At 31.9% G+C, this 10437-nt stretch overlaps 1 protein-coding gene across 1 annotated transcript; it reads left to right on the top strand.

The window, feature by feature from the left end:
* The first annotated feature begins 1356 nt into the window (after positions 1 to 1356).
* LOC149899546 (nischarin) lies at positions 1357 to 9871 on the top strand. Its single transcript, XM_090113707.1, has 4 exons — positions 1357 to 1939; positions 4699 to 4945; positions 5382 to 5500; positions 7776 to 9871. The coding sequence occupies exons 1-4, from the start codon at positions 1499 to 1501 to the stop codon at positions 8364 to 8366; spliced, it is 1398 nt and encodes a 465-aa protein (XP_089969833.1). The 5' UTR covers positions 1357 to 1498; the 3' UTR covers positions 8367 to 9871.
* The last annotated feature ends 566 nt before the right edge of the window (positions 9872 to 10437 follow it).

Below are 10437 nucleotides of genomic sequence, written 5' to 3'. Positions count from 1 at the left end.
ACCTTTGTATTTGTTTTCTTTTTACTATCTTACTTTTTGTGTTATTTTCGTGTAACGATTATTTTTGTGTGTATTACGGTGGTTACGGCAGTCGTGTGTATAATTTAAGCAATATTTTATAATATATAAACAACGGAAGTTTACAAATTTGTGTACAACATTGCATTTAAATCATTCTTATTCTTATGGTCATTATATTAAATTACGATGTTAATTTACTAAACCATCCGTATTGCTATATCTGCGTAACTGCCTCGATTTCAATATTATTCTTTGACATTTTATACCTATATATACTTATATGTATACTTAATATAATTAATAATAATTTGCGCTCAAATTCATTTTAAATCGTCCGTCTCCGTCCAAGGATGTGAACGTTAAAATTATAATATTAATGCACAAATGTATATTCTTGATAAAATATAACTTTGCATTTTGAATTGTATATCTGGTATTGCTTTTTAGCACTTAATTGAATCCTTTGTCATCAATTAAAAAGTCATATAAATTCATATAATGTTTACTTCTATATCAAGATCTATAATGTTATACTGCAATACATAAATGTTTCAAATTATTGAATATTTCAATTAAAATATGTCAACTTGCCAGTACTACCACCGACCTAGAATTTTTCTAAAAACATTTACTGCACAATAATGAATGAATATTTGGATGTTTCACGGAAATTTTTATACAATTATATAATATATATTATTATAATGAATAAAATAATAATGTTAATTATGGGTTTATTTTTATTTTTATAAAGCACAATACATATTACCTACACATGAAAATTCCTCGCTATATAGTTAAAAATAAATTAAAACATGTTGCAAAATTTCAAATTCAAAATTCAAATTCAAATTCAATTCATTGCTGTAATGCTATTACTATTAACATTTTTGTAATTTTATCAGAAATGAACGATTGGATCTCATGTTTATGTGCCATTGAACCAGTCTATACAACTTGTAAACACCAGAAGTGTATTTGTACATTGTTAATTTCGAGTGAGTTCTCTATAATGTTTTAATGCTATGTTCTTAATATTCGTGAAGTGCCCGGTGCCGGTCAATCACTATTGCACGAATACACAAACCCACAAGTGTATGACGACATTTACAAATGTTTTTACACTAACCACGTCACTCAACTGCATGCAAACATGTGTACAATGAACGAATGTTTCCGCTTATGCAAGTGAATAATACAGCTAACACGACTTCGCTCAAACATTTTAAGATTGAGTATTCTATCGATAACAAGTGTGTTGGAAGCACTTCACTAATGCCATTTCACAAATACGTCAAAATTTAAATGACAACTGACACGGCATTTGTCGTAAAATGTCATTCATGACGCATCCGTAATCCGTGATGTGATTGTAATGTCAGTGTTTATTTTACATCATTCGCAATAAATAATCGTCGCAAAGTAAAATGTAAAGTGAAACAAGTTTTGAAAATAAATTGCTTTTTAAATTAAAAACATGTCGACATTCATAAATCACAGAGACGACAGTTCCGTGAACGTCGAGGAAGCAATAACAAAAGATAGTGTAACGTATTATAAAATCGTTGTAAAAGTGGGTTTCGTGCAGTGGGATGTATGGCATCGGTACAGTGATTTTGTAGAGCTCCACGATAAACTAGTGAACGATTATGGCGTCGCTAAGGACCTGCTTCCGCCGAAGAAGGTCATACGCAACAAGACCCCTAAATTCATTGAACACAGACGAGAGGCCCTCAAAGAGTATCTCAATAATGTATTTAATTTCTTGAACCTCAATTTGCCTTCAGACTTTGCTCACTTCTTGGACTTCCATTTATACGACATATTCTTTTTATTACAAGATTTAGCAAAAAAACTTTATTTGGAAGGAGATAAGATGTTACAAAATGAAAAAATACATAAATTTACTCCATTACAGGTTGGTATTTAATGTTTCATTATTTAATTTAAGCTCTGAAAATTGATACTTAAATATTACACAAAATTCAATTTAATTAAAGTTATAAGAATATTCTATGCTTAGTTTTGCCATTAAACATTCTCCATATGCTTATTGTATTTTATATTCCACACAGTGTAAGTAATTAAAGATAATATAAGCATAGTAACTGTAGTCATTATTTGCATTAATAAATGTGACTCATCTCCGTTACAAACCACTTGTTAGATTTTCAAGGTTACAAGAAAATACATTGACTTTTTCCTTTATCACCACAAACCATAAAATACCTAAAATAATTCTATACATACTAATATTATTTATATTATATTATTGTAGAGTTTGGTTTGTTTGAATATGCTAATCTCAGGAACTATAACTGGTCGGATTTGAAAAATCTTTTCAAGACCAATAAGAGCGGAGCCGAGCAGGTGAAATCGCGGGGTGCAACTAGTAAAGAATATATATAAAAATGTTTGTAACATAAATTTATAAAGAATAGAAAAAATTTGATCACGAGGCGGGACTCGAACCTGCATCCTTTCGCGCCATTCCAGGGCGGATGCCTGACCAATTCAGCCACTTGTGACCCGCCAGAGCAATCGAATTTATTCTATTCTTTTCATTTTTATGTGTCTAAGGGACACCGTTTGTAACAGTGTACACCGTTTGTAACAGTTTGCACTGACTTAGGTCAATGGTCATCAAATTACCTTAATATTAATTGAATTATCAGTTTATATAATATTATCCAATGATATTATATATAGAAACAAGAGGTAGATACGTCATCAACGCACCAAAACTGATTCCGTGAATTGGTCCTATTTGGGACCAATGCAATCAGTCAGATTATCACCGGTCCCAGTGAGCGCATGTGTCGATAGGTACATTAAAGTTGTCGAAAATGCCTTCCTGTGTGTTCAGACAGTGCACGTATTCGTGCAAAAAAATAAAGATATATATATATCACAGGAAAATATATTAAATTATTACAGTTTAAGATTAAAAATAACAATTTACAATTCTTTATGAATGACACTTCTATTGAAATAACGAAAGGGATAAAACATTGCTTCAATCATTAGTGTGACAAAGCTAGCGTACACTGTGTTCAAAGATTATCATGTAGATACGATTATTGAAAATAGAACGGTTATTTTATTAATTTCGATTTGGGTAAATACTTGATTATTTTTATATTTAAATCCACACAGTGCATGTAATTAACTAATATATCTTTTTTTATTTATTATATTGTACAATGAAATCGTGATGGCAAAAATATTTGTTTGCAAAAATGATGTTGAATACATTAAAGAAAAGATTATCGCTACTGACGAAAAATGCTATTTGCTTTTCTTTATATAGGTATTGAACATAAATTTTATTTGTGTTTCAGATAAAAAAGGCTTATACTTCATCCTTTCTTTTATTTCATCTTTTTTTTTTTCATCTAGGCACCACTATTATTATATCCTACAAGTTGGAGCGATGACCTTGTACGGGTTTCGGGAACTGCCTTGAAACGAATAGCGTAAGATCGGTCCTTATGGAATCCTATAAGGAGGACTATGCTCAGCAGTGGGTGTTTATCGGGTGAAATGATGATGACCGAAAACGAACACCACAGCTAGTAATAAATACTTAATACAGTTATATCTCCAAAGAAGTTTTTTCATTTTAATACAACATCATAATCTATACATCTATACAAATATTATAAAGAGGAAAGGTTTGATTTTTTGTTTGTTTGTTTGTTTGTATGAATTGAATAGGCTCCGAAACTACTTGGCAGATTTGAAAAATTCTTTCACTGTTGGAAAGCTACATCATTTCTGAGTGACATAGGCTAGGTTTTATCCCGGAAATCCCACGGGAACGGGAACTATGCGGGTTTTTTTTTGAAAACGCGGGCGAAGCCGCAGGCGGAAAGCTAGTAATAATAATAAAAATTAAATAGTAAATGAAATTGTCACATTTGTTTATTTGTGCAGGAAACGTAACATCTATAACATTGAACCTTCTGTGTCGTTATTCTATGCCAATTACCATGGCAACTATTTGTTTATTTATATTTAATTGGTGAATTCTTATGACTTTTGCTTACACCTGCGCGGAAGTGACAAACTATCTTTGTCTTTTTTGTTTATATCATTTTATTAGAGCCATCTCTCTTATACAGTCTGTCAATGTAATAAATTAAGTAAAATTAAACTTGTATTTGTGTGTGCCTGACACTGCATATGAAGCATTTTTTTTGGATATATTGTGAACATATAACGTATCTATACATAAAATATCATTGATATTATCATTGTCAATATACATATTAGGAACTGTGGCTTATCTGTTATATCTATGTGTGGCTTATCTTTTCTATTATATGATTTTACTTCCTTATTTATATTTGCTTATTTTTGCAATTAAATTTATCTAGCTAAGTACAATATTCTGAAACCCAGTAATCTATGTTTAGTGACATACAATAGATTTTTTTTTCTATTGAAAGTATAGTAGTAAGTCTATAACTAGCTGCGCTCCGCGGTTTTGCCTGCGTGGCTCCACTTCTTTTGGTCTTAGCGTGATGATATATCGCCTTCCTCGATAAATGGGCTATCCAACACCGAAATAATTTTTCAAATCAGACCAGTATTTCTTGAGATTAGCGCGTTCAAACAAATAAACAAACTCTTCAGCTTTATAATATTAGTATAGTTTTAATTCCTAAATTCCAGCTACATGCAATCAGTGAAAGATTCAAAATGGCGTGTCCACCGACAGAGAAGTTGGACCAAATGTATGACTTCAGTCACATCCTTGACTTTTGTTCGCAAGTTCGCTCACTCAGCATAGAGGGGAGTTATGAGAAACTGGGCACAAGTAATATTGTGCCCAATGACTTGAAGTTTGATTTGATACCGTTCAAGTCGCTGATGGATTTGAAGGTTCTTGGTGTGCCCATGGCGTGTATACAGAGTGTTGGTAAGTTGGCAATGAAATTTTATTTCTACTGACATGTTTGTGAATAGACTAAAGTTACATACATTTCTAATACTGTTATTTTAAGTGTTTGCGAATAGATGAGACATAAATCTATGTATTTATAAAAACACTAAATTTACTGCTAAGCACGAATCCCGAAAACAGCTGAAACAATTTCGTTAATTCTTTTTTTTATAATATTCCTTGAAGTTGTGGATGATTCTTACGGAGAGAAAACATTAACATGTACCTTGGACGAAGCCAGGGTGGACCGCTAGTATATAAACAGAGAACTAGTTTCTACTCTGCATAAATCTAAAAATCCAGTATAATACATGTTTTCTTTCTTTCAACTTAATATTTCCATAAGCGTGAACCAATTTAATGATACATTTAGTTTGGCCTATCAAATTACCTATTGATTATATTATTTCAGGCAGTTTACGCGATACATTATGTAGTTTGTCAGTGCTGATCGCAACAGTGGTGTCGCTCAATGAATTTCTGCTTGTTGATGTTCTACACAAGGACCCTTCCAGTATTACTGATTCTATGGTAAGCATAATGTAGTTATCAATAATTCAACAATCAATAATCATTATACAACACTTCTAATAGTTCTAAGTTTGTTATGAAACATACTGTGCCGCGCGGTTTCACCCGTGGACGATTCCGCAAAATCAAGTATTACCATAGATCAAGTTTTATTCTAATACTTCTAAGTAATAATGTAAAGCTTCATATAAATAGTTTTTTCGTGAATTATTAACACACTAGATTTCCGCCCACGGCTTCGCCCGCGTTTTCAAAGGAAAATCCGCATAGTTCCCGTTCCCGTGGGATTTCCGGGATAAAACCTATCCTATGTGTTAATCCAAGTTACCCTCTATATGTGTGCTAAATTTCATTGTAATCGGTTCAGTCGTTTTTACGTGAAAGAGTAACAAACATCCATACAAACTTTCGCCTTTATAATAGTATTAAGATTTGTACATACAGTATCCTATACTGTAATACGTCTGTCCTATGCTTATCCTAAGCACAGATTTTTTATGTAAAAACTGGTATAGTTTGTTGAATCCTCATTTGCCTTTTTTAGATGTAGGTAATAACAATAATTGAACATTATTTATTTAAAGTCATGAAGCCAAGATTCGCTAAGTAAATTCACATATCCTTATTACACACGCTCTAATAAATATACCGTAAATATTGGCTTACTATATAATCGCTATAACGAGTCAAAGTTCACGTTATCATTCCTCTAACTAGGTCAGGTCAAACGGGCCGCGTGTGTATGTAATAACTAGATAATAGCATGACTAATAAGGTCATATTATTGTAGAATTGAATACATATATGGTAAATTGATTAATAGGATATCTTATAAAGTGTCCTATAAAACTATAATTATAAAAATAATATTTTCAGTTTCACTACATAGTATAAAACAAAGTCTCTTTCTCTGTCGGCTGTCCCTATGTCCCTTTGTATGCTTAAATCTTTAAAACTACGCAACGGATTTTGATGCGGTTTTTTTTAATAGATAGAGATCGCTCTATTAAAATATATATTTTTTTGAATCATCAAGAGGAAGGTTTTAGTATATAATTTATTAGGTTTTAGACAAAGCGGGCGAAGCCGCGGGCGGTCAGCTAGTATAATATAAAAGGATTCCGCATTTTAGATCAATCTTTTCCCATGTAAATACATGAAATAAGATATTTTATCCATAAAATATTTTTCCGAACACAAAACATTAAAGCCACTAGACTGATTACTAGGGCCCGGATTAATATGTATTTACATATATTTATTTGACATTGTTTTCGTAATTAATCATCGTGTCCATAGTAAATATGTTATTAAGATCGTGAAAATTCAGGTTTTATTTTCCATATTTTTCCATATTTTAAATGTAAATCCATATTCCACAAAATATCAATAAAATGTATCCATATTTTTATCAGCGCTATGAGTTTTCTAAAAATTCTGGCAGATAATGGCGCTCGAGAATTCTTCAACTTCACTCAAAGAAAATTTGAAGATTATTCAAAATATAGAAAAGAAGATTTCTGAATCGGAAAGACCCGTTGATGAAGTTGCTAGGCAAAAATTTTTTTATGTCATAGAAAAAAACAGAGGATTTCATATCCTAAAAAAAATTAACAGCATGCTGTGTGGAAGATTAAAATAAATAAATAAATATTATATGACATTATTACACAAATCGACCTAGTCTCACAGTAAGCTCAATTAAGGCTTGTGTTGTGGGTACTAGGCGACGATAAATATAATATTTAATAAATACATATATATAGATAATAACACCCAGACCCAAGAACAAATAATTGAGTTCATCACACAAATATTTGCCCTGACCGGGGATCGAACCCGGGACCGTCGGCTCAGTAGGCAGTTACTTTACCATTGCGCCAAACACGTGATTATTTACTGCAATTCAAATGTTAGTGAATCGGAAGTTGATTATAATTGTAATTTTTTATTTTTTTCAATTTTCAAAAAACAAAAGCTTTATTAAAAATGTTGTTAAGTACTTGCTTTTTATTGTACATATTTTTTCCATATTTTAGTTTTTTCAGTCCATTTTATATTTACATATTTCGAAATTTTTAATACATATTTATCCGGGCCCTACTGATTACTCTGGACCATAATTAATAACCTAATTAATATCCCAAAATTTAATTATAGAATAGAATAGAATAGAAAACACTTTATTATACAATGCACACAAAAACAGAATTAAAAGAAACGATATGTAACTTAAAATAAATGTACAATTATGATATTTTTTACTATCCAACAGATATGGAAGAAACTAACAACCATAAATTTCTCCAGTAACAACATAGCCAAAGTAGACTGGGCGATACGGCTCGTGCCAAAACTGCAACATCTCAACCTATCTTCCAATAGATTAAACGAGCTCTGTGACGTATCCTGCCTTCACGACCTTCAAGTACTAAACCTATCGATGAATCGATTCAGCACTTGCGACAATTGGCACGAGAAAATCGGAAACATCGTCAAAATCGATTTATCGCAGAACAAAGTCCAATCGTTACAGGGTTTCTCGAGACTGTACTCGCTAGAGAGTTTAGATTTAAGCTGCAACATTATTACGGATGTAGAGGAAGTCCAACATATATGTAAACTGCCGTGCCTAGAATATCTATGGTTGACCGCCAATCCGGTGGCCTCGTCCATAGATTATAGAGTTAAGGTGTTAGAACAATTTAATTCTAGAATGTCGGAATTGTGTTTGGATAACGAAAAAGCGTCAGAAAAAGAATTGGACACGGCTCGTGTTTTGCAAGCGTTGAGGGTAGTTAAAGAGAAGAAGACGCCGAGCTTCTTGCAGAACAATAATACGAGCCATAGCTTTCATAAGAGTTGACGACTGGTGTAATTTATTTTGTAGCTAATGTTTTGTACGAAATTAACGATTTTGTTACTGATGTATAATATCAGTTGTATATTTATATTTGTAAGAGAAAGTATTTTTTTGTCAGAGCCTTCATTGGCTATTGCTTCAATTATGCTAAGAAATTTTGAAGCTAGAAATATTCTAGCTTTGTTTGACTTTATTAAAATAATAATGACAGTTTGATTATACCAGTTTATCTTTTTGAGTATTAAAAATTATTTGTTATACATATACATGCTATTCTTAGGAATAATTAATCACTTTTAACTTGTGATAAACTTTAATTTATAAGCCTTTTGTATTAGAAGTAACTTTTTCTAATTGTGATTGTTTTGAAGTGAAACTTCTTTAGGCGCGTTGATAGTAAGGCCGGTTGCAGAGCTTGACCGACCATCAGTGCGTACGTCAGTCGCGCTTGTCATATGTATGGAAATTCATAAAACCGTTCATAGCTAGACCGACCATACGCACGCGTATTTCTATACATATGACAAGCGCGACTGACGTACGCACTGATGGTCGGTCAAGCTCTGCAACCGGCCTAAAATTTCAATCTCGCGTCATGGCAATACCGTCACGCCATAGAGTAAGGCGAGGATACGATTTTGGTATCTTTGATTCTTGCCAAAGAAGTTTCACTTCTGACACGTGTGCTCGGCACACACGCTCTTTTTTTACATTTTTAAGTTACAGATTTTTGTATTTTTGTTTTGTGTAACAGATTGTTTATTAAAAATAACCATTCCGAAATGTGGTGCTAGAGCATTCAGTAACTGGATTGTTCTAAAATATTTTTTTACAGGTTCTCCAGTAAAAAAAATTTTCAACTTATACTCATTCTCAGTTGCTTGTTTGTTATACTATATTCAACAATATTTTCATTTGTTATTAACACTTTTTTTGAGTATTTTTCGTTACTATGTGAAGTAACTAAATAATAATAGAAATAGATAATTAAGAAATGACTAAAATTTTATATGACCATATAATGCATTTCTATTAGATGCTGAACCTATAAGATTATTTCATGTTATTTCTTCTTGCCCAATATAGCCTTGATTACGATCAAAAAAATAACTTTGTTATGATCCGTCTTCGATTAAATTTTTGGTACATAACTCAGACCAAACATCATTCTCGTATATCATTTTTGATTTAGCCTTTTTAGTTGGAAATTAACAAGGTGTGGCGCGTATACACGGTTTAAATTTTTAGGAATAATGGACAATGTATCGCATCCGTAATATATATTTAGTTAAAACTTAAAAGCTACTGTAAGTAACCATTATTATAATTAAGTAAAAGGACATATTTTGTGTAAGATTAGTGTATGAAATACAATGTGTAAATAATATAATCGATGACTAAACTACACCATACAAGGTGCAATAGTATTGTTTTCTAGAAGTATTATATTTGTGATTTTTTATTGTAAAACAATATGTATTGTGTTATATTAAAGTTATTTCACGTTAGTCGTTGTTTTATTTAAACAGGATTACCAAATATATTTTTAAAACATAGGTACATGTATCCCTTTAAAATATAGCTAGATTGATTAAGGGTGTTCGCTGCGTAGCTGAGCTGTTTGTAGGCAATCGGCAATTTTTCCTCATTTTTTCTTAATAACGAAAAGGTTACAAATTCTCCGCACAACAATCGAGACGTGACAAATGAACTGATTGGTTCACGCCTTCGATCAGGTCGTCCTGTTATAGCTAATAGTATTACAATAAATAATCCATAGGTATCGACTATACACCAACGTGAAATTATACCGGTAGCGCATATGGCTTCATTTAGAGCGGTTCTATTGGTTATTTACAAACATTCCTCTCTACCACTTTACACATCCTCGCACATTATTTAGTGGAAAAGCATCCTTACGCAGCGAACGCCCTAATAGCTCCGAAACTCTTGCATACTAAATTTTATGAAAATCCTTGAAGCAGTCACCTAGAGCCTAGTTTCATAAATCATAATAATTGCTCGTTTGAAGGATATGAATTGTAAGGTTACAAAGACGGAAATTTTTTCAGTA

The sequence above is a fragment of the Colias eurytheme genome, chromosome 20, assembly GCF_061535395.1.
Source record: "Colias eurytheme isolate Ceu_HAF_F1 chromosome 20, ilColEury1 Martin Lab GWU primary, whole genome shotgun sequence".
NCBI lineage: Eukaryota > Metazoa > Arthropoda > Insecta > Lepidoptera > Pieridae > Colias > Colias eurytheme.
The sequence above is the reverse complement of the archived record's forward strand: the minus strand, read 5'-3'. Positions and strand labels throughout refer to the sequence as shown.

Bases quoted from the DNA above. Each gene is read 5' to 3' on its own strand.
- LOC149899546 (XM_090113707.1), top strand. From the start codon at position 1,499: ATGTCGACATTCATAAATCACAGAGACGACAGTTCCGTGAACGTCGAG. The intron at 4,946-5,381 runs GTAAGTTGGCAA...ATATTATTTCAG, and splicing joins GGCGTGTATACAGAGTGTTG to GCAGTTTACGCGATACATTA. The intron at 5,501-7,775 runs GTAAGCATAATG...ACTATCCAACAG, and splicing joins CCAGTATTACTGATTCTATG to ATATGGAAGAAACTAACAAC.